The sequence below is a fragment of the Schistocerca gregaria genome, chromosome 9, assembly GCF_023897955.1.
Source record: "Schistocerca gregaria isolate iqSchGreg1 chromosome 9, iqSchGreg1.2, whole genome shotgun sequence".
Classification (NCBI taxonomy): domain Eukaryota; kingdom Metazoa; phylum Arthropoda; class Insecta; order Orthoptera; family Acrididae; genus Schistocerca; species Schistocerca gregaria.
Genome location: NC_064928.1, coordinates 26494979 through 26520122, shown reverse-complemented (window position 1 = coordinate 26520122; position 25144 = coordinate 26494979). Strand labels below are relative to the sequence as shown.

At 36.2% G+C, this 25144-nt stretch overlaps 2 protein-coding genes across 2 annotated transcripts in view; both read left to right on the top strand.

Annotated features, from left to right (window-relative positions):
* Positions 1–25144, top strand: part of LOC126291855 (brachyurin-like) — a 508030-nt gene that overhangs the window by 76205 nt on the left and 406681 nt on the right. The window lies entirely within an intron of this gene.
* LOC126291856 (serine protease 3-like) overlaps positions 1–25144 on the top strand; it is a 79566-nt gene that overhangs the window by 19358 nt on the left and 35064 nt on the right. The window contains exon 3 of the mRNA XM_049985578.1: positions 9336–9434. Coding sequence (XP_049841535.1) covers positions 9336–9434 — 99 coding nt within the window. The remainder of the gene's footprint in view (positions 1–9335; positions 9435–25144) is intronic.

Genomic DNA, 25144 nt, shown 5'->3' with positions numbered 1-25144 from the left:
AATCATAGTACAGTTTTAAATATACAAGGTGGTGGCAACAAATGAACTGTCTGCTTTTTACGCACTCCCCCTCTTTTTCCCAACAAATCGGAATGTAGTATTAAAATGATGTGCAAAGATGGTGCCAACCATCTATTAAAAATTGCGTAACCTCCACATCCACTGGACTCGCATTTGGGAGGATGATGGTTCAGTTCCTCGACATTGTGATTTCTCTTAATCACTCCAGGCAAATGCTGGGATGGTTCCTTTGAAAGAACATGTCCGATTTCCTTCCTCATCGTTCCCTAATCCTATGGGACCGAAGACCTCACGGTTTGGTCCCCTCCCCCAAACAACCAAACCAAACCAAACCTCCACATGAAATTCAAAGGTATTCATTAGTTATGGATTTAATCTGGTGCCATCTGACATAACTTACCTACAGGCCAATTGTGTACTTTACACCTGTCACTTTCGTTTTTTTCCAAACAATTAAAGTAGAATATTAAAATAATGCACAGAAGTCACACCATGTCCATAAAATTTACATTGAATTGTTTGCATAGTATACCACATCTCTCTAATCTCCTTCTGTCATAGCCTAGAATTTTAGTCACCATTAAAATAAAAAGAGCAAACTCCACTGTAGTATCCCACCTGACTTGTGGTTGAAACTAGCCAAACGAACAGAGTTATTTATGAAAAACTGCATCATACATGTCTCTCACCTCCTCCAGTCACAGCCTAAAATTACCATTACAATGTAACTCCATCAAGCCTGTTCTCCGAAGTATCCCAACTATAATATGATAAATACGTTTAAGTATTTAAATTGGTTGAAATATCGACAATTTTGTTAACTATGTTTACATTACTGGCATCCAAAAATAAGTCTACAGACTGGCCCACCTATCATGTTGGCAATTTCTGTTCAAAGCTGTATATCATATATCATTCACCATGCAATATTGGAACCTATATGTAACATATTCTCTGCAAATCATTAAAAATCGATGTTTGCCTGTAACACAGATATAATGACTTGGGAAAATGTGGTGGTCGAACAGTTTTGCCTCAAATAGTATTCTATACCCACTGAATTTGCGAAATGAAATCAACTCTTGTTTCACATCCCAGTTGCTTCCTGTCACAAATAGATGGTCGAGTGTTAAAAAGCGACAAAAGTTCGCTGTCTGTACCATGAGGTGTTCTTACTGTTAACAACTGTAATCTGTGCAGAGTAGTCATATCTATGGATCACACATCTCTTAGGATGCAACAGAGTCTTATGTTAATTAAATGCCATTCCTGTTCGCCCTCCAGACATCCTCAAGGTTCGGTCAGTGATACTGTTCTTGTTGTTTAACGCACAAAACTTAGCGCTCATCGAAATTCATTGTCAGCTTTGTCAGGTCTATGGGCAGAACAGCGTGAGCACATGATGCATCACTGGTGTAGGTTTTTTTATGAAAGGTACCGTAGTCAAAATATCCATGATGAAGAGCACAGTAGGTAACAGTTCTTCATCAGTGATCACCTGGTTCAACTGGTGTGGCAAAATATCCGGGAGAACCGTTGCTCACAAGATTACGGAGCTCAACAGCCAGTTTCCGCAGATACCGCGATACTTGATGCACAATACTGTCACTATGCACTTGCTGTTGGATAAATTGTGTGACAGGTCGGTGCCAAAAAACCTGGCACACGAGTAAAAAATAGAATGTGGGTACATTCAGTGCGCTACAGTGTTGTTTAATGATCAAACCCACCCCACCCGCCAAAATATATAAAAAATTAAATCAACAAAACGATATTTGAAATTGAAGGGGGAAGCAAATCGCTTAACCTTAGTTTTCCATAAATATTGTGATGCTTTTCTCTTGTATGCTCAGTAGTAGTAAATGGGTCACTTGAGTGAACTAGAAGATACGAAGGTGAGTCAAATGAAAATCTTCAATTTGTAATAACAAATCGAAATTTCCATCTGTTATCTTGTAAGTTGGTAAGAATGCTACAAACAACGTGCAGAATGGCCTGTAAGTGGCAACGTAATGCAGATGCACACATACCGTCGCAGTACCTCTGCATATGATGAAGAAATTGAAGAAATGTATGATGAAATAGAAGAAATTATTCAGATAGTGAAGGATGACGAAAATTTAATAGTCATGGGTGACTGGAATCCGGTAGTAGGAAAAGGGAAAGAATATGGATTGGGGCTAAGAAATGAAAGAGGAAGCAGCCTGGTAGAATTCTGCACAGAGCACAACTTAATCATAGCTAACACTTACTTTAAGAATCATGAAACAAGGTTGTATACATGGAAGAAACCTGGAGATACTAAAAGGTATCAGATAGATTATATAATGGTAAGACAGAGATTTAGGAACCAGGTTTTAAATTGTAAGACATTTCCAGGGGCAGATGTGGACTCTGACCACAATCTATTCGTTATGACCTGTAGATTAAAACTGAAGAAACTGCAAAAAAGGTGAGAACTTAAGGAGATGGGACCTGTATAAACTGAAAGAACCAGAGGTTGTACAGAGTTTGAGGGAGAGCATAAGGGAACAATTGACAGGATGGGGGGAAAGAAATACAGTAGAAGCAAAATTGATAGCTTTGAGGGATAAAGAAGTGAAGGCAGCAGAGGATCAGGTAGGTAAAAAGACGAGGGCTAGTAGAAATCCTTGGGTAACAGAAGAAATATTGAATTTAATAGATGAAAGGAGAAAATATAAAAGTGCATTAAATGAGGCAGGCAAAAAGGAATACAAACGTCTCAAAATTGAGATCGACAGGAAGTGCACAATGGCTAAGCAGGGATGGCTAGAGGACGAATGTAACGATGTAGAGGCTGATCTCACTAGGGGTAAGATAGATACTGCCTACAGGAAAATTAAAGAGACCTTTGGAGATAAGTGAACCACTTGTACGAATATCAAGAGCTCAGATGCCCGACCGAGACTCGAACTCGGGATGGTAGAGCGCTTGCCCGCGAAAGGCAAAGGTCCCGAGTTCGAGTCTCGGTCGGGCACACAGTTTTAATCTGCCAGGAAGTTTCATATCAGCGCACACTCCGCTGCAGAGTGAAAATCTCATTCTGGAAACATCCCCCAGGCTGTGGCTAAGCCATGTCTCCGCAATATCCTTTCTTTCAGGAGTGCTAGTTCTGCAAGGTTCGCAGAAGAGCTTCTGTAAAGTTTGGAAGGTAGGAGACGAGATACTGGCAGAAGCTGTGAGGACCAGGCGTGAGTCGTGCTTCGGTAGCTCAGATGGTAGAGCGCTTGCCCGCGAAAGGCAAAGGTCCCGAGTTCGAGTCTCGGTCAGGCACACAGTTTTAATCTGCCAGGAAGTTTCTTTCATGATACTTAAACCAACTGTTAGCTATGATTAAGTTTTGCTGTGTGCAAAATTCTACTAGACGCCTTCCTCTTTCATTTCTTAGCCGAAATCTATATCCATCTACTACGTTTCCTTCTCTCTCTTTTCCTACACTCGAATTCCAGTCACCCATGAGTATTAAAATTTCATCTCCCTTCACTATCTGAATAATTTCATTTATTTCATCATACATTTCTTCAATTTCTTCGTCATCTGCAGAGCTAGTTGACATATAAACTTGTACTATTGTAGTGGGTGTGGGCTTCGTATCTATCTTGGCCACGATAATGTGTTCACTGTGCTGTTTGTAGTATTTTACCCGCATTCCTATTTTCCTATTCATTATTAAACCTACTCCGGCATTACCCCTATTTGATTTTGTGTTTATAACCCTGTATTCACCTGACCAGAAGTCTTGTTCTTCCTGCCACCGAACTTCACTAATTCCCACTATATCTAACTTTAACCTATCCATTTCCCTTTGTAAATTTTCTAACCTACCTGCCTGATTACGTGGTCTGACATTCCACAGTACGATCCGTAGTACAACTTTTTTTTTTCTTCTGATAACGACATCCTCTTCAGTAGTCTACGCCCGAAGATCCGAATGGGGGACTGTTTTACCTCCAGAATATTGTACCCAAGAGGACGCCATCATCATTTAATCATACAGTAAAGCTGTATGCCCTTAGGAAAAATTATGGCCGTAGTTTCCTCTTGCTTTCAGCCGTTCGCAGTACCAGCACTGCAAGGCCGTTTTGGTTATTGTTACAAGGCCAGATCAGTCAATCATTCAGACTGTTGCCCTGGCAACTACTGAAAAGGCTGCTGCCCCTCTTCAGGAACCAGACATGTTTCTGTCCTCTCAACAGATACTCCTCCGTTGTGGTTGTACCTATGGTACGGCTCTCTGTATCGCTCAGGCACACAAGCCTTCCCACCAACGGCAAGGTCCATGGTTCATGAGGGGTGAAAATCTTTAAAATTTGAAATTAATTCATTATTAAGTTTTGTATGTAATTATTTAAGATATAAATCGTTATTGATCTTATATGTAAAAATGTCTATTTATTAAATTCAAAATATTGTTAAACTTGTATTTATCTGGTATACTTGTTAATTCATCAATCATGAAAGTGTCAACAAAATACTTATTTTTTAAATGTTTAACTAATTTTTCGATATTGAAATTGCTAATGCATTAGCATAGAAATCAACTGCTCTTTGAAATTTTTTTCTATCACCAGTGTATTTCTTTTCCTTTACTTCATTATGTCTTTTCTGTTCTTCCAACACTCTATCAACTTTTCTCTTGTTTATTATTGCATTTGAAATTCCTGCAGAACCACCAGGAAGGGAACCAATTATTGCAAAATAAGGTAATGCTGCTAATACCAATGGAAGAAATCTAGCTTTGTGTTGTGTTAGTCTTTTTCCTTCTTTCTTTTTTGTTACATATTCAATAATCTTTTTCACTACAGGAATACCTAATGCAGTGAGTAAATTTACACCAGTTTTTTTCTCTTTCTTTCTCTTTTTCTTTTTTCCTTGAACATCAGTTACAAATGGTTCAATACTACATAGCCTTTCATCGTTTAATTTAATTTTAATTGATTTTGGTTTAGTTTTGCCATTTGGTAGCCATATATAATCAATTATAAAGTTGTTCTTTTATACAGATAAACAATTTATAATGATTAATATTTTTACACTCCCCAACGATTGTTATCCATGCCTAAGCCAGTGCCAGCTGAAGCATGCTGAGGATAGCTTCCCATTTCTAATTCTAATGCAGCATTTGGTGGATCAGTAATTCATGAGTCACGTTATCCTGTATACATTCTAATTTTGGGACCTATTCAGAATTTATGAAATTACCATAACTGATGACAATGATAATCTGATTGAGTTTAATGCTAATTATGTAACAGTAATTTTAGAAATGGCGTAATAAATTTTTTCCTTGATAAATCATTAACAAAATCGAAAGTTATCTGTTTTACTCATTCCCAGTCAATGAGAAGCCTACAAATAATCTGAATCTCCCCAACAAAAGCAAAGAAATTAATATTAATGTGGAAAATGGATTGGTTCATCCCAACCATGCACAATTCTAGAAGAAAATAGGACTGTGAACACATTGGGCCTTTCTATTGGCGCTGATAACCATGTAGTTGAGCACCCCACATACAAAACATTTCGGAATTAGTGTTATTGTGGTTTATGGTATAGGTTACCCCTCATATGTTGCAAAACCCAATAAAAATTTGTTGATAACAATGTGCCAAAGTTGTGCGAGGTCACCAGTATAAAGAAAGGAAACAATATTTTGTCTAGAATGTAATATCCATTCGTTTCTTTATCTGTCTGTATGAGATTAGCTTTGACGATAGCCAGTGATTTAACTATGGAATGTCATATCCTTAATCATATAAGATTAAAAGAAAGAAAAATTAAGTACTTTGTCCACTAGATTTATTTGCTGGAATTATATTATAAATAAGTTGCATTGGAAGGGGAGTTAACAGTAATTTTTAAAGGATTATGAAGAAGGTGAATGGGAAGGAGAGTTAACAGTAATTTTTACTTAGGTTTCATGTGCTGGAGATGCTATTTTTATATGGGCTGATAACAATGGCATTGGAATTGAAATAAAAGATACACAAACCAAAAAAGGTAAAATGTTGTGAAATCTATGGAAATTCGTGTTCGTGTTGTAAAGTATGAACCAGAATATTCACATTTCTTTATTTTTACAAACAGTTGACATAGCCAGATTAGAGAGAAAAAGAGATTTTGAACTAGATTTTACTAATTATTATAATTCTGCTGTATATGATATGCTTTATTTTCATTGTTTTCCAAACTAATCGAAAAAGTAATCACCTAACAGTTTCCTCTTTATTCAGTCATGATAAATTACAAAATATCTATGTGAAAAAGGGAAGAAATGAAGTGAATCCTCAAGAATTGTGGAATCTTGATCCACCAAACAATTATCTGATACCACATGATACTTTCCTCGATTTTAAGAGTGTCACTCAATTGAATGACGATGTCAATGTAAATTCCTTCAGTTTTATTGAAAATTGCCCTTTTTTTGTAAATATGCCTAGAAGAACGAATATGCTAGCCATACAAAAAACTGCACTGAAATTAGTTGCTACTTTTAATGATAAAATTCCGAAATGTACAGTTGTTAACACAATCACACAATGCAAGAGAAATTTAACATATGATGGTCAGCATAGACATTCGAGTGCCAATTTTTAATATTAATACTTTTTATATTATGGATACGCTACTGAAGAAGCTAAATAATACAAGGAACTCTAATTTCCTTAACACTATTGGCGATCTAGAAGTAAATAAATAAATTGTATTAGATTACAAGGTGTGAATGTTTAAAAAGAAGAGAAAATTTGTATGGGGCTTGGTAATAAATTTAAAATTATTTTGCCAGACAGGTTTCATAAAATAAAAACTCACTGGGACTTTCAATTTTTTGAAGCAAGTAATATTAAACTGAAGTATAAAGGAATTGGGATCAGATCTAGAGCTTATTGTTTGAATAATTTTTTATTTTAATTTTCATTCTTTTAATTTTTAGATTTATTTTATGGGTGCATTGGGTTTTCTTATTAAATTATCTCCCTGTGCACTCAACCTGCACGCTTGCTCACAGAAACAAATATCAGTTCTTCAATCAACTATATACAGCGTTTGGTAGACCAAATTATTCTGTACATGTTCCATTTTTTAGCCTATTCAAGATTTACAAATTACTGTAATTGAAAATGATAATTTTATTAACTTTAATGGTGCTTATGTAACAGTAATTTTACAAATGTCTTGTACAAAATCTAGAGTTATCAGATTTACCCATTCCCATGAATGAGAAGACTAAAAATAATCTCAATCCCCACAACAAGAACACAGAGATTAATAAAAATGTTGGAATTATCAGTTTACATGAGCTGTAGTATTATTGCAGCTGATGGCAGGGGTGAAATACAGGGAGCGAAAAGCTACTAACAATTTGTACAGAAACCAGCTGGCAATTGTAAGAGTCGAGGGGCATTAAAGGAAAACTGTGGTTAATAAGGGAGTGAGAAAGGGTTTCAGCCTATCCCGGATGTTATTTGATCCATATATTGAGCAATCAGTAAAGGGAACAAAAGAAAAATTTAGAATATTAATTAAAATCCACAGAGAAGAAATTGGTTCCAATGGCTCTGAGCACTATGGGACTTAACATCTGAGGTCATCAGTCCCCTAGACTTAGAACTACTTAAACCTAACTAACCTAAGGATATCACACACATCCATGTCCGAGGCAGGATTCGAACCTGCGACTGTAGCAGCAGCGCAGTTCCGGGCTTGAAGTGACTAGAACCACTCAGCCACAGTTGCCAGCCATCGAGAAGAAATTAAAACTTTGAAGGATGCCAATAAGATTTTAGTTCTCTCAGAGACAGTAAGGGGCCGGGAAGGGCAATGGAACGGAATGGACAGTGTCTTGGAAGGAGGATATGATATGAACACCAACAAAAGGAAAACGAGAACAATGGAATTTGTCGAATTAAATCGGTTGATGCTGAAGGATTTAGATTAGGAAATGAGACACGTAATGTAGTACATGAGTTTTGCTATTTGGGGTGGAAAGTAACTGATGATGGTCGAAGTAGACAGGAAATAAAAGGCAAACTGCCAATGACATGGGAAGAGTTTCTGAAGAAGAGAAATTGGCTAACATAGACTATAGATCTAAGTGTCAGGAAGTCCTTTCTGAAAGTATTTGTATTGAATATAGCCATGTATGGAATTGAGACATGGATGGTAAATAGTTTAGACTAGAAGAGAATAGAAACTTTTGAAAGAATGCTAAATATTAAAGGGTAGCTCACATAACTAATGAAGAGGCACTGAATAGCACTGGGGAGAAGAGGAATTTGTGGTACAACTTGACTAGAAGGGATCGGTTGGTAGGACACGTTCTGAGGCATCAAAGGATCACCAATTTCGTATTGGAAGGCAGCATGGAGGATAAAAATCGAAGAGGGAGGCTAAGAGATGAATAGACTAAGCAGATTCCGAAGTATGTAGGTTGCAGTAGGTACTTGGAGGTAAAGAAGTTTGCAAGGGATAGAATAGCATGGAGAGCTGCATCAAATCAGTCATTCGACTGAAGACAAGAACAACACACAGTTTTGCAATTTGTTTCGATCTTTTAATTTTACTAGACGATAAAGGACAATATTATCTGGAAAAAAACTTAGACAGCCCCTCCACCTTGTGATATCTCGATGACTTTCCGTCAGTTACTACAAACTGTGACCTCTCTCACAAGAAATCACGAATTCAGTCGCTTAACTGAGACGATATTTCATAAGCACGCTATTTGATTACAAGCCACTTGTGAAACAGCGTGTCAAAGGCCGCCTGTATGTCTAGAAATACGGCATTAATTTGAAACCCCTTGCCGATAGCACTCAACATTTCGTCTGTGTATACAGCTAACTCTATTTCTCGAGAACGACGTCTCCTAAATCCAAGTTGACTATGTATCAATAAATAGTTATCTTCCTATACTACTAAGGGGATGAAAGGGAAGAGACAAAGGAATACATAATTATACGTCAGATGAAAGTGTGACCTGACAGGGGAAGGTACATTGGTCGATGTAGCATGGTCCAATATTCATCACTTAGTAATAATGGATCCTTCTAAGGACACTTTCGCGAAAGAGTTGGTGACTGCTTTCAAGGCGTAGCCACTATTATACTGGTAACGGCCTCTGTTGCCACCTCATAATATGCTAGTCAGGACTTGTTGTCAAGGTAACATAAGGATTGCAATGGTGTGTTATTTCAATCTATGTCCTTTGTTAGATAGTACTGCTTTCTAGATTTGGAGAATCCAAACATAAAATGTTGTCATTATATATAATTTAACGTTTTGTCCTGAAGGTTTCATTGCGCTGATGACGTTACCTTCCTTCAGCGAGGTCAATGAAACCTTCGTAGGAAAAACTGCCTTGGTCAGCGGGTGGGGAAAAACAGGTGACGGTAAGTTGCCGACTTAGTTTAATTTGTGATGGAGTACTGAATTAAGTTTGTTTCTGTCATTTAGAACCTATTGTATATCTTTCCATTTAGTGGAAAGTATGTTACTGTTGTGCATTTATTATTATTTGCGTACGAAATATATCTGTGATTCAGTAATGACCATCTGTATATTAAGAAAGACATTCACATTTCGATCAGTAGCGTTATTTAGTGTTGACTACTCTCAAGTACACTTTTCATGGAATTGATAATTTAGCAAATATTACGTAACTGGTGTAAGGAAATATTGCTCGTTTCACTTTCATGTACAGGGTGTTCGGAAATTCCCGTTACAGCCTTGTATGACTTGTAGAGGGGAGTGAGTACATAGTTTTTTGAATAGGAACCCATGCCTGGAAACATACCGTTTCCATTCTACGATGGTTTCAACTCAGATACTTAACTATCCACTTCATCTTGAAGAACTGAATTGGACCTAACGCAGTGTGATTATTAGGCAACAGTTTGAAAGGAAACATAAACGAAATATTCATTTCTCACTTAAACACTTTTACGTGTATTAGCACACATCACATTCCAGAACAAAAAGGAATCCAGCATCTGTATGTACAGAACACTACTGACTCATTACAACTACAGACTGATGTAGCGACCACCAACGCTGTTACAGACATTCTACCTCTGAAGCACATTCCTGTACAAACTCTCCATCCCACCCGGTGTCTCTTCAGATTCTAGTGCAGAGGCCATAACTTGTGCTAGTAGATCTTCCTCTGTCCCTACAATAGTTTTGTAAATTGAGCTTTGTGTACGACTTCACATCAGGCTACTGTCTGATGTAGTAGACTGCATTTCATCTTTTGTACCCCACTGCAACCAGGACAAGTAACTCTGAAATGTAGAACAGAAAAGGTACGTTTCCAGACGTGAGATCACATTCAAAATTTTATGAACTCACTCCCTTCTACACGTCCAAACTTTTGTAACGAAGTGTCCAAAGACTCTGATGGAAATAAAATAATCACCTTTTCATAACTACCCGACATGCCTGACAAATTATCAGTCTGAAAATATTGAAGAACAAGTTTCTACAGGCACATGCATCTAGATCCTTTGAGAGCTTGGCAGTAACTACCACTTCCAATTATTTCATGTTAGCAGTGTCTACAAACATCAGTCACGACTGACAAGCCAGTTAAAATAACATTATTTTTGTCTGAGAAGCAGATTGAAACGCAAATATGGCGCAACAGAGGTAAATATTAAACAATAACACTTTTATTGGTTTTCACCACTGTTTACAGAAATTTAACTAAGTTCAATTTACAAGACAACTTTGTGGTGGTCTCTGTTCCGAGTAATGGAGGGTATTTCGCCTGTTTCATACATCTTGCTCACCAGATGGTAGAGTTTTCTCAGGACTGGCTCTCCCAAGGCCGTCAGTAGTTCCAATGGAATGTTGTCTACTCCCGGGGCCTTGTTTCGACTCAGGTCTCTCAGTGCTCTGTCAAACTCTTCACGCAGTATCGTATTTCCCATTTCATCTTCATCTACATCCTCTTCCATTTCCATAATATTGTCCTCAAGAACATCGCCTCTGTATAGACCCTCTGTATACTCCTTCCACCCTTATGCTTTCCCTTCTTTGCTTAGAACTGGGTTTCCATCTGAGCTCTTGATGTTCATACAAGTGGTTCTCTATCTCCAAAGGTCTCTTTAATTTTTCTGTAGGTAGTATCTATCTTACCCCTGGTGAGACAAGCCTCTACATCCTTACATTTGTCCTCTAGCCATCAATGCTTAGCCATTTTGCACTTCCTGTCGATCTCATTTTTGAGACGTTTGTATTCCTTTTTGCCTGCCTCATTTACTGCATTTTTATATTTTCTCCTTTCATCAATTAAATTCAATATTTCTTCTGTTACCCAAGGATTTCTACAAGCCCTCGTCTTTTTACCTACTTGATCCTCTGCTGCCTTCAGTACTTCATCCCTCAAAGCTACCCATTCTTCTTCTACTGTATTTCTTTCCCCCATTCCTGTCAATTGTTCCCTTATGCTCTCCCTGAAACTTTGTACAACCTCTGGTTTAGTCAGTTTATCCAGGTCCCGTCTCCTTAAATTCCCACCTTTTTGCAGTTTCTTAAGGTTTAATCTACAGGTCATAACGAATAGATTGTGGTCAGAGTCCATATCTTCCGCTCGAAATGTCTTACAATTTAAAACCTCTTTCCCAAATCTCTGTCTTACCATTATATAATCTATCTGATACCTTTTAGTATCTCCAGGGATCTTCCATATATACAACCTTCTTTTATCATTCTTAAGCCAAGTGTTAACTATGATTAAGTTATGCTGTGTGCAAAATTCTACCAGACGCCTTTCTCTTTCATTTCTTACCCCCAATCCGTATTCACCTACTACGTTTCCTTATCTCCCTTTTCCTACTCTCGAATTACAGTCACCCATGACTCCCTTCACTACCTGAATAATTTCTTCTATCTCATCATACATTTCATCAATTTCTTCATCATCTGAAGTGCTAGTTGGCATATAAACTTCTACTACTGTAGTAGGCGTGGGCTTGGTACCTATCTTGGCCACAATAATGTATTCACTATGCTGTTTGTAGTAGCTTACCTGCAATCCTATTTTTTTATTCATTATTAAACTTACTCCTGCATTACTCCTATTTGATATTGTGTTTATAACCCTGTATTCACCTGACCAAAATTCTTGTTCCTCCTGCCACCGAACTTTACTAATTCCCACTAAGCACTAGTGGATTCTGTATCTCCCCAACTATGTTGTTGCCAAGGCTGCTACTGTAAAATGAACAGTAAAATAATTTCTTGCTCTTATCATCATGCATTTTTTTCTTATTAATTCTTATTCTGAATTCCTCACAGGTCTTATTTAAATCTTTTATCATTCCTGTCGTAGTTCTGTCTGCCTCTGCCAATAACACCACATCACCTGCAAATTGAATACAAATTTTCCTTCTTCCACCAACACGCAATCATCTTTTTTCGTTTCATACATTTCTGAATAACATGCTCCAAATATATGTTAAACAATACTGAAGAGAGAGAGCAGCTGTGCAACACTCCCCTTCCAACTGCGCTTTCCTGTATCACCACATCCCCAATCTGTGCTCATATTTTCTGTATTATATATAAATTATCAGCCATTAATCCCTCCAGCCGATTTCATTCTTCCATGGAATGTCCATTAATTTATTCCACCATACGCTGTGAAAGGATTTCTCCAAGTCAACGAAAACAGTATAAACTTCTTTCTACTTTCAGTGTATTTTTCATGTATAATTCTCAACAGTCCATTTGCATGTATTGTACTTTCCGCTCTTCTGAATTAATACTCTTTCTCTGTGATACTTTATTCCAGTCTCACATAGAGTCTCCTATTTATCACCCTTAGTAGAACTTTTTCTGCATGAGAAATCAAAGGTATGATTCTAAAATAACCACATTTCTTGGCAAAGTGTTTTCCCTCAATCGGTCTCATTATTGTCAAGAGAAAGTTATCTGGCCATTCACATTTTTCCTGTATCTTATTACATTGATAAGTTAACTATTTCACACCCCTACTGCCAAGATTTTCAACAACTCTGCTGGTAATCCATCAGTTCCATTTGTTTTGATTCTTCTGCAAAGCCTGTTTTACTTCTCCTTCCAAGATGCAGTATTCTTTGTCCTCATCTACAATTATCATCTCCTCTTCTAATTCAGTATCGTTTGGTTTTTGATCAGTCTCATTTAGGCATTCTACATTTGCTTGTCATCTTCTCAGCACTTCATCCAGTTTATGTACCAATGTACCATCACTTCTTTCTATTTCCATACTTGTCCTGCTTTACTTTGATTCAGAGACTATGCCAGCAGCTAATCTATATACTGTTCCATATCTTACTTATTATTCTAGTTTCTCTATTTCTTTACATCTCACTTTCATCAATGTCTTTCTTGGCTGTTCTGTTTCTCTTCTTAATTCATTGTTGAGATTTCTGTCCATTCTTTCCCCTTATTGAATTAATATTATCATCCATTTTGTTCTCTGTTCAGTCTCGTTCAACACTGAGTTGCTACCCACTCTTAACATCATTCTCTCAGACTTTCTCACCTGTACAACTTCTTCAGGAGTTACCTTAAGCTTTTGGGTTACCCTCTTCCATTTCTCGTTCCTAATCTCTTCATTTGAAGAGATTGTGAAGTGCTAATGAACTATGAAATAAATTTTCCTCAGCTCTAGAGTCACAACTGATGTAATCTTGATATACTGTTCTCTCCACAGTACGCATAGAAAACATTCAATCATGGCACAGTAAAGTGCAATTCTGGCCGTAAAATAGCTTCATACATATAACATCTGTAGATTAGTTGATAAATTAATAACCTTGCCAATGTTCAGTGAAAATACTGGATGTTGGCTCAGAAGTGTGCAATGCTGCACACATTGAAGGTGGTACAAACATTACCTTTTATAATATTTCTCTGACTCTGATTGAAAAATAATCTCTTTAAAAAAATTCATTGGGTTCAAATAAACACAACATGGGAGAGGAAGAGGTACTGATAAGGACGTATCCTAAGACCAAATGCTTCAGTTAGAAAACTGTATTTAAAATAAATTTTCTCCTTTACAAAATCTGAAATGAAACATTTCACATTAACTTCAAAATCAGTGTACTTCTCAACTGTTCTACAATTCTCACTTACTGTCGTAATTAAAAGCACTTGGATTGTTACATGACAAAATGTCTGACATTTTTTGACAAAAAAGATTCGAAAATTTAATTTCTCTGAATTGGTATTACTAAACACACAAAATATTACAAATCGGGTATATATAATCAACCTATACATTAAACATGATGGAAAATACATCATTCCTACATTCAAGGGTCAGTATTGTAAAATTCAGCTAAATCCACACTGTGTTTCTGCATACTTAGAACTAAATATACCAAATTTCATTAACTTACAAATTCTTTCCAGTTGCTTTCACATTGAGTTACAGTATCAATTCATTACTCTTCTCTAATTGCTACAGACTCTGGTCTGTATTGTTAAGAATCAGTATTACTTCCAGTCTTGGTAATTTTATAGCCATTCATTACTTCATTTTATAATATCTGTATTATGCTGCATCCTTAGACCAACAACTAAATATTCCCAGCTAGCCACTAGCTTTAAGTCTTACATCATACCTATGACAGAGTGCTCTCAATAGTCATTTGACATAAATGCTTACACCAGCTCTTCATAAGATGTCATGAAACTCAGAATACTGTCCCTCAGTGGCCTTTTTTATGCAGTATTGACTTCAGTTGCCCTTCTACTTGAAATACACGTCAATAAAATTAAAGCAATAACAGCCCTCAGTCGCAAAAATAAAGCCTAGGGTTCAGCCACTGCTAAGAGTGCCTTCATCATAAATAAAATATTTAAACAGACCTATAACGTAAGTATAAAGTTTTTGGAAACATGGTTTTTAAGTGTAAGTACAGACTAGCAGTATAAAAAGAACAGGCATGGTACTTACATGTCGAGTATAAAATAAATATCAAGCGATAAAGCTTTAGTCACAAAATTTTTAAATAGAAAACATACAAGGCAAGCCACTATGGGTTGCTGACACACATCGAGCTTCAGTAGCATCAGGCTGAGGTTCTCGCATTTGCAATTGTGGACCGGTGAACATTACACCAAAGGTGTCATCTAGTAGCTGCAAATACATACAGGCTACTTATGATTCAAAATATAGATAGACAAATATTGTGATGAACATTATGTAACACATGGAATAAAAGTCAAGGAAGCTGAGTAATTCAGTGAGTAGAAAAACGCTACAACATGAAATGTAGTTAATTTAAACCATTAATGAACAAAAATTACATATTGACTGAGATAGAAATAATATTTCGGTAACTGCATGAGGGAACAAGAAATCAAATGTCAAGTTGTAACACTATCCACCTTTTGAGAGTCGAGAGACTTTGCACAAAGGAAGCAAAAAATGAGACTTGTACAGTATGCAGTGTATGAGAGGGTCTGCAGAAGACAATATTCTTTCACTGTCTGAAGTTTAATGTTTATATGGAATTAACAAATGTTTATAATGTTATGTTAGTAACAATAAGTATCTTTTATTTAACTATGTATTATTGTTTTTAAAGTGAAATCAACACCAGCACAGGGCTCAGGTTTAATATAGTTGAAAACCAGTAGTGGTCTACCGACGTTCTGGAAGGTCGGAAAGGGTGGAGTTTTTTTGCCGCTAACAGAAGTAGTTAGGAGACTGGAGAAGTGGAGGGAGTCAGACAGGGGCAAGACACTGTGGAGGCAGGTGGCGAAAGCTGATGGCGCGCTGTACACCGCAGTATTGTTTAAACAAAGCTAAAGTTTAACCGCTTAATAGCTGTGAGTCAAGTGGAAGTGCTAAGGTACAAATTTACAACACTTTCCCCAGGAAAGTCAAACTCATATTTACGATGGTATAAGTCGCATTATTCGACGCCATGAAGACAAGTAATAATCTCCATCGTTGCAAATGGTATGTGCCTTCAAAGCACCTAAATCTCCAGCAACTGTGCTGACAACGACACTATTGAAAATAACCGTCCATAGTTCTGTATACGAGTTGTGTTGAAAAGTTTTTGCTTGTTCAGTAATCGTTTAAGTTTTTTTTACACTAAACTACACATTTAAGATAAAGTTTTCCAAGTAAAGATCCTTTACTATAGTAAAGAGAACGAAACGGAGAATCTATTGGTGAGAAACATTATTGCGCAGTTGAGTGTTTACCTGCAATGTAAATGTGAAGAATTGCATATTGCCTTAAAAGTAAGTACAGTAAATAGCAATTCTAACTAGTGTTATTGGGATCTTCTGTCCAAGAAACTACGTAAAGTATTTCAATAAAACTGAGAAAAACCAAGTATAAAAAACCTTTTACAATCATTTCGATTTCGATACTAACAAAGGTATTGTAAAAATGTTTTTTGTGTATAATACATGTTTTCAGAGGCAGTGTTGCTGATCTTACCTTCTGAAACGTAAGTAGGCATTATTGTCGTTCAGGCGTTGTTTTCATGTACCAAAACTTTCTAAGTGTGTGTGTGTGTGAGCAAATCTGAAAGCAGTCTACGTGCATTAGCCTGACCCTTCAGTGATAGAAATAATTAAAAGAGAAAATGTTGTAATAAGAACAAAAATGACGACCAAAGTTGGTGAATTTGTTGAATAACGTCAATGGATTCGTAATATCGGCTGGTGACTGTGTTTTTCAGTATTATTAACACTTGCAACATGTAGTTTGAAGAAAAAGAAAAGCTGCAACCAAGACTATACGATAACCTTACATTTGACCGAGCCTTATCCATTATGTGGCATCTGAGGCCTCTAGCGATTGTTAAAGACGTAGTTGTGTTTACGTGCTTCAATTACCCAAGCTAGAATAAAATCTTAAGTACTAAACATAATTGCTGGAGTAGAAACCGTGAGTGTGGTAAACGGCCTTTAGACAGGACTAGAACATTTACTACGTCTACATACTATCGTTATGTATGTGTTAAAGTGATAGAACAGCACTTACATTGCCATATTATCGTTATAAAGTAACCGCTTCATACCCCTGAAGAAGCTTTTATTACGTAATTGTAGCTGCTCGTTAAGAATGAGTCCATCTTTTCGAGAAATATGTTTAAAAGTTTCTAATTCTTCGAGAACACCTAATCTATGCCCTTTTTTCTCAATGTGCAAAACGTTGGTATTGTGAAAAGCTTTAGGCTTGTGGCCTGTAATCAGAAGATGGTCGGCAAAAGAGGAATTTTGGGTGCTAGCATAATTTTTCCTCAAAAAATGTTCTGTTTATCCGACAGGAAATCACGTCCTGTTTGTCCTATATAGTAAGAACAGCAGGTGTCGCAAAGAATCTTGTAGACACAAGAGTTTTCCAAACGAAAACGGGTCGATTTTAAATTACGAATAAAATATTGTTTCAAATTATTATTCGTTAAAAAGGCGTCATTACAGTTGTATTTCCTACGAAGAAGGCGTTGAATCTGAGAGGAGATGGGTCGCAAGAAAGGAATAGAAAAAACTTCTTCTTTAGGCTGTACTTAATGATAAGGGTGCATACTGTAGTAACTCTTTTAACAGTTTTATTTTTAAGGATGTTATACACTATGGCAGGTTCGTATTCATCATTAACTACTAACTGATTAAATTAATTTGTTCTTCGAATTTTTCTTTCGAGAGAGGAATAGAAGTAGCTCTGTGAACAGCGTTCCTATGAGATTGTGGGTGCATAGAAGATGCAGGTAAGATCTGACCGGTAAATGTATCTTTAAGAAAACCATTCAATGAGTATTTATTTTTCTCTACTATAAGCGTCTACTGAAGAAAATTCAATTGATGGGCCTCGTTTTCGAGTTTGCTGATGAAGGATATTTCCTCGTGAAGTTCACTGAAGAGATTGAAAATACGGTCAATGCCATCAACAGGTCCTTTGTTGATGACGAAAATATCATCGACATATCTGAAATAGGGGAGAGTGCCTAGCGCAGTAGCTGAAAAACAGTTGAAGAACTGTTCTTCTAGATAGTTAATGAAAACGCCAGAAAGGATATCAGCTAACGGATATCCCATAGCGAGACCGTCGGATAGCTGATACAAGTTTTCATTAAATTCAGAATAGTTGTATTTGACTATGACTGTTATTAGATTCATAAAATCAGTGATTTGTTCTTCTGAAAGTTCTTTTTTGAAATGTTTATTTTTTCTACTATTGTAAGTGTTACTTGTACTGGAATGTTTGTATAGTGCTTTTTGATATCTAATGAAAATAACTTATATCAGGGTTGCATTGTAAATCTTTTAATTTATGGACTAAGGCGTGACTATTGCACACTGAGAAGAAAGAACGTATATTAGATGTTATCGAAACATCAGAAATTATTAAACATCTCTGTCAAAATGATGTCCTCAGTCTTAATGAGCAGGTACTTTTACATAATAAGAGCTTCTTCAACGGCATGAAGCCATTACTTGATATTTGATTTCGTGCTCCCTCGTGCAATTACCGAAATATTTTTTCTATCTAAGTCGATTCATAATTTTTTGTTCATTAAATGGTTTGCATTAACTACATTTCGTGTTATACCGTTTTTCTACCCGCTGAGTCATTCAGCTCCCTTTGTAATTCTGTAATGGAGTTTTCAGTCTTTAAACTGTACTTCTAAGCTCTTATGTGCACAAATTGTTACCATGTCTGCTGCTGCCAGATAAAATATTGCCTCTTACTTCATGTGTTACATAATGTTCATCACAATATTCCTCTGTCTATATTTTGAATGTTGGGTAGCAACTATGTATTTGCAGTGATAGATGGCAGTTTTGATATAATGTTCACCTGCCCACAGTTGCTAACGTGGGTTCCTCAGTCTGATGCTACTGCAGCTCGATGTGAGTCAGCAGCCCATAGTGGCTTGCCTTCTTTGTTTTCTATTTTAAAATTTTGTGAGTAAAACTTTATTGCTTGATATTTATTTTATGCTTGATGTGCTGTACTATGCCATTTCTTTTTATACTGATTGTCAGTACTTACAGCTAAAAAACGTTTCCTAAGTCTTTGCACTTATGCTATAAACCAATTTAAATGTTTTATTGCTTATGAAGGCATCCTTAGTAGAGACCGAAACCTAGGTCAAAAAGACGTCATTTTTGCTACCGTGGGCCGTTATTTCTTTTATTTTACTTTGTAATGGTTCCTCTCAATGTAGCCATGTCTAAAACTTTAATATAAGCAAATCTTAATTTTTAAAAGAATCCTATAGGAAATATCTGTCAGAGGCTTAAATTTGCCTTTCTACATGCATAAAGACTGGTCTTGCTGCCTAGTACATGAAATACATGCAAATCTTAATATATAAAATAACTGAATAGAAAATACCAATCAGAGGTTACACATGGGCTTATTACACACATTAATGCTAATCTTTGCTAGTAAACGTTTGAGGCTCCAAGTGGCCTAGTTTTACATAGGATAAATATCAAAGCTAAGAAAGTGTAATAAAATATCATTAACCATAGCTTCATATGACATTCAGAAGCCTATGCATAATTCATAAAGAAAATACTTAACTCGATATGGCTTGCACAAGAACAATGTGCAGTATAATATGGAAATATGGCTTTATATGGCCTGTATGAGTACATATTAGACAAATAGAACCATAGAATCAAAGTGGAATCCTGTTTGTAAAGACACAATACATATAGGTTGTGTAGCACCCTCAGGGCTTCATAAATTTCAATCTAGTAAATGATCTATATCTCTAACAGTGGGCAATGCTGTAGGGAAAGATATGGAAAAGATTGATAAGGGCAGTGCAATTTGTCTCTAAAGGAAATGAGTAACAGTCAGTTGTCATTCATCTTGAGTCAAGAAGTGCTATGCCCAAAGAAAAGAAGAATATGATTATGATATATGCAAGCATAAAGACAGGAGTAATAACGGCAATTTAGTTTATTGACTAGGTAAATGTAAGATATCACAGTAAATTATGAGATAAATATGCAAAGATGAAAGTGAATTGCAGAAATAGTGGAACTGGGAAATTGTGGTTATTAATCTGGAAAGAAAAAGGCAATCATGCTTGCTAACATAAAAAGGCAGTAGCATATGCAATCTCTCTCCCAAAAACACCTCCGATCATATGGCACAAGGTAAGACAGATTTTCCTAGAAAGAAGTCAACATACATAAAAGACATATTAACATCATACAATATTATTATACAAGAATGATCAACATCTCAATATAATCCTCATTATTTTAGTGCAGTTAGGGCATGAACACTCATTAAACATCAGAATTCCATCATTATTCCATAAACGTTGGTGCACTCATTAAATATTGTAGTAATACTCATATATCTAAGAAGAAAAATTTCCTTAATCCTAAATCCTTATAGGCAATCTGACTAATTTACCTAGTACACTAACAGGAAAACATTTGTAAAGTGCTGCCAGTAAACAGTGTGAGAAGTGTCAATGGTATTTAGTATTCTGCATAAGGTACTTTTGTCATGTTTTCTATATAATGCATTTCACGCTTTCATATGCTTCTATTTACAAGCATAATGCCTGATTTGGATACAATGAGACTTCAGTAGATTTCTTCTGAAAAATATAGAAAATTGATGAGCATATGCAATGGACATGTGTTACAAAGTACAAAGCTTTCTTAAGTCAACAAAGGTGAAAGCAAGTAAGTTACTGACATCATCAAGTACAGGAGATATATCACATTAGAGCACAAGACTGGGCATAAATGAAACATGGCAACATTATAATGTACAAAGAGTGACTATCCTAAGAAAAATGTAATAACAATTCATCAGGCAAAAACATAAATGTCAGTAGTAATACTATCTTGCATAGGGTGTGCAATAATGGCAAAGTGGAGTAGCATAGCATCACAAAAGAAACACATTATGCGGCATCAGCAAAGTCATAATACCATCAGTGATATACGAACATAAGATATATAGAGGCTATATAGCAAAGGACAACATTCTTATTATGAAGAAAAAAATGTTTGAATTACCGCTTGCAATGGTCAGACCATGAAAGGATGTAATCTGCTGGACACATACAAGAAAATTGGTGTCTCTTTCAGTTGTCGTTTTCATGCACATGCATATGGAAATAGAAAAATGTGCAAGGCCGAAACTTACGGTATGAGAACCAACCTGAAAGATTCTCTCTACCGGGCATGTAAGCACCTAATAAAATTTTGAATAACCGAGGAACCATGAAAAAATGTACCTATAGAATTTGTATAAGCATAGGAAGTCTGTCAAGTAAAAGATTGTGTTTTATTGGTATGTAGACTTGAATGTGGAAATAAAATAAGCATAAGTTGAGATGTACTGGTAATGCAAATAACGACTTCTGCCAGACAAGTATAAGTATCACATAAAAAAGTAAAACTACTATTATAGCCTCAGAGTGACTATTTTAAATATTATAGATTTCATAAAGTGAAAGACTGGCGGAGCTGTCGCCTAGTGTAACGTTCTTTATATATATATATATATATATATATATATATATATATATATATATATATATATATATATATATATATATATATATATTGTGTTTATTTGTTTGTGTCATGCAAATTTACTAAATGATGAGTTGTTAAGGTGATGATGTGGCTAATTAGTTTTACTGCAATCCAAAAAAATTAAACAACTTAATCTGGAAAATTTATATACAATGCCTATAATTAAATCAATCCCTCTCAAATTTACCCAGTCTAGGGAGCACTGAGTTCTATGGCACTATACAAAAAACTGACAAAATTCCTTGTGTTGATAAACAAAATAAAGTTTCCTGAGCTCTAGAGCCACACCAGATGTAATCTTGGTATACTGTTCTCTCCACAGTGGGCATAGAATATATCCAAACTTGGCACAGCAAAGTGCAATGCCAGCCATGAAATATCATCATAGAAATAATATCGGTAGACTGGTTGATAAATGAATAACCTTGCAAATGTTCAGTGAAAATACTGGATATTGGCTCAGCGCTGTGCAATGCTGCCAGCGTTGAAGCTGTTACAAACATTTAGACTTTTCTGACTCTGGCACATTAATATTTCTTTGACTGATTTAAAAATGATTTTCTTAAAAAATATTCATTGGTTTCAAGCAAACGCGACGTAGGAGAGGAGGAGGTACTGATATGGAGATATCCGAATACCAAATGCTTCGCTTAGAAAACTGTATTGAAAATAAAGTTTCTCCTTCACAAAATCTGAAATGAAGCATTTTTACATTAACTTCAAAATGAGTGAACTTCTCATTTGTTCTACAATTCTAACTTACTGTTGTAGTTAAAAGCACTTGGATTGTTACATGACAAAAAGTCTGACATTGTTTGACAAAAAAGATTCTAGAATTTACCTTCTCTGTATCAGCATTACTAAACACGCAAAATATTACAAATCGCGTGTACCTAATCAAGATATACATTATACCTGATGGAAAATACCAGACTACTACATTCAGGGATCAGTATTGTAAAATCCAGCTATATCCACATTGCATTGTTGCATACTTACAACTAAATATACAAAATTTCATTACCTTACAAATCTGTTCCAGTTGCTTTCACTTTGAGTTACAGTATCAGTTCATAACTCTTCTGGAATTGCCATCGTCAGAGGTCAATAGTTACAGTGTCAATTCATTACTCTTCCATAATTGCCATGGACAGTGGTCAATGTTGTTAACAATCAGTATTAATTCGATTCTTGATGGTTTTATAGCCACTGATCACTTCATTTTATAAAAGCAGTATTATGCTGCGTCTATAGGCCAACAACTAAATTCTCCCAGCTAGCCACTAGCTTTAAGTCTTACATCCTACTTATGACAGAGTGGTTCAGTGGTGTCAAAAATACAATCTCTCCTACATGTGACAAGCGTTTCATGTCACTCTTCATACAAGCGGACCTCTCACAATCTTATCATTATTAGTCACTCATCTACGAACTCCACTTCCAAGGATTTTTCATCAGACGTTTCCCTATCATTATTGCCACACCATAGCTGCCACTTCTCCTTCCCTGAGTAAAAAATTTTACACTCTCCATTATACACTTCTTCCTTACTTCCAACTCTCATCTTCCAGTCACTTTCCCTTCTTTTCCCTCTCCTGCCACCATGTTCAAATCCCCTATTACGATGATCCTGGCATTTTTTTTCTTTAACCAGAATTTTGTCAACATTTGCATTATAGTCCAGTACTTTCCCATCAGTGTGATGACATGTAGGCCCATGTGTATGTATTAAAATGACATCAGTCTTGTTACCTCTTAAGTTCATCATCACCAGTGTTTTATCCATGTACTCCAGTTTCAGTAATTCTTCATCAGTTGTTTTTCTATCACAACTGCCACACAATAGTTGCGACTCTTCTCCCAAAATAAAACAATTTGTACTCTTCACTATCCACTTATTGCTCAGTCCCAACGTTTCACTTCACATATACCTCATGTATCTAATCTATTCTTCATCATTTCCTGTTTAGTATTTTTCAGCTTGCTAGCCTACAACAGTGTGAGTACATTTCATGTTCCAATCATTAACCTCCCTTCCCACTTCCTACTCTGTTTCCTCTATCCATCTTCAGCCATTTCTCATTTGCGCCCTTTCTTTGGGTCTTCTATCCCATTTCGAGGGAGATGTGTTTTCTAACTCAGCATCCTTAGCTTCTTGTTTTAGTCTTTCTACATCAAATTTCTCACACTGTTTTCGTCCTCTTATTATTTTCAATCTTATTTGCAGATTGGCACCACCAATCAGTGATCCAATTCTGTGTCTGCTCTAGCATTCGTAATGCAGATTTTTCACCTAATCTGCATTATAGTATAATTAATTTGCTATCTTTCTTCATTTGATCTAGCTATCGATGTATATTTCGTTTTCTCTATTGTTCAAACAATGTGTTTCCAATCATAAGAGAATTTTCTCTTGAGAGATTAACCAGCCCTTCACCCCTGTCATTCCTATTCCCAAATCCAAATCTTCCAAGCACTCCTTCTACTTTTCCCTCTCCTGCCACTGCATTCAAATCCACATTACAATTTTTTCTTCTTTATGTGGTACTTCTTCAGTCTTTTCACAATAGTCCTTTAATACTCCACCACCGTTTTCATTCAATGGTACATGTATTTGTATTAATACGACATCCCTCTTGTTCCCTCTTAATCTCATCATAATCAGTCTTTCATCTATGTACTCCACTTTCAACAAGTTTTTCATCCGTTATTTTCCTATCATAATTGCCACTCCATAGTTTCCAGTCTTGTAGCTGCATGAGAAAAATATTTTGTACTCTCCACTCGCCAATTTTTCCTTACTCTTCTATTTTGTTTCAGATGTACCTAATACATCACATCTATTGTTCATTATTTCCTGCTAGGCATTTTCCAGCTTGTCAGCCTGGAATTGTGTGAGTATATTCCATGTTCCAATCCTCAACGTCCCTCTCATGTTCCTACTCCGTCTTTTCTTACTTTCTTCGTCCTCCTCCTACACTTCTGTATTTACCTCAGTGTAAGCCCCTCCAGGAGAATCGATTTAGGGGAAGTTTTGCCTCTGAATTCTTAGACAACTAAAGCTACGCTATGTTTCCCAATGACAATAATATGGTAGTGTCCCATTGGTTACAACATAGCCATATGATTGCATATGATTGTGGAGCCATATGCAGCCACTCAATATGAACGCTACCTCGCTTGTAACCATCTCTCTGAGAACAGACGTTAAATTTTCTTCTTCTGTCTACGACGCCGTACCATCTTCTCCGACTTTAGAAACAGAAAAGGAAAGCAAAGACACCTTCATGCCTCGAAAGACCAGAGTTGGCCAAGGGAGGCCGATGGACAGCCCTCACACACGTAAGTGGAAGTAATGTAAGTGTTAGCTAAGGGGTGATATAGGTGCCAAACCTTTAGGAGGACCTCAAAAACGTTTTAAAATCGCCCAGTTTGTACCTATATATAGGTACAATTAAAAGTGAACTATTTTCCAATATTAATTCACCACAAAATCTGATTGGCACAGCGTTTTTGAACTTGTGTTCTGCCTTAATATAAGTAACAACTCCTCCTT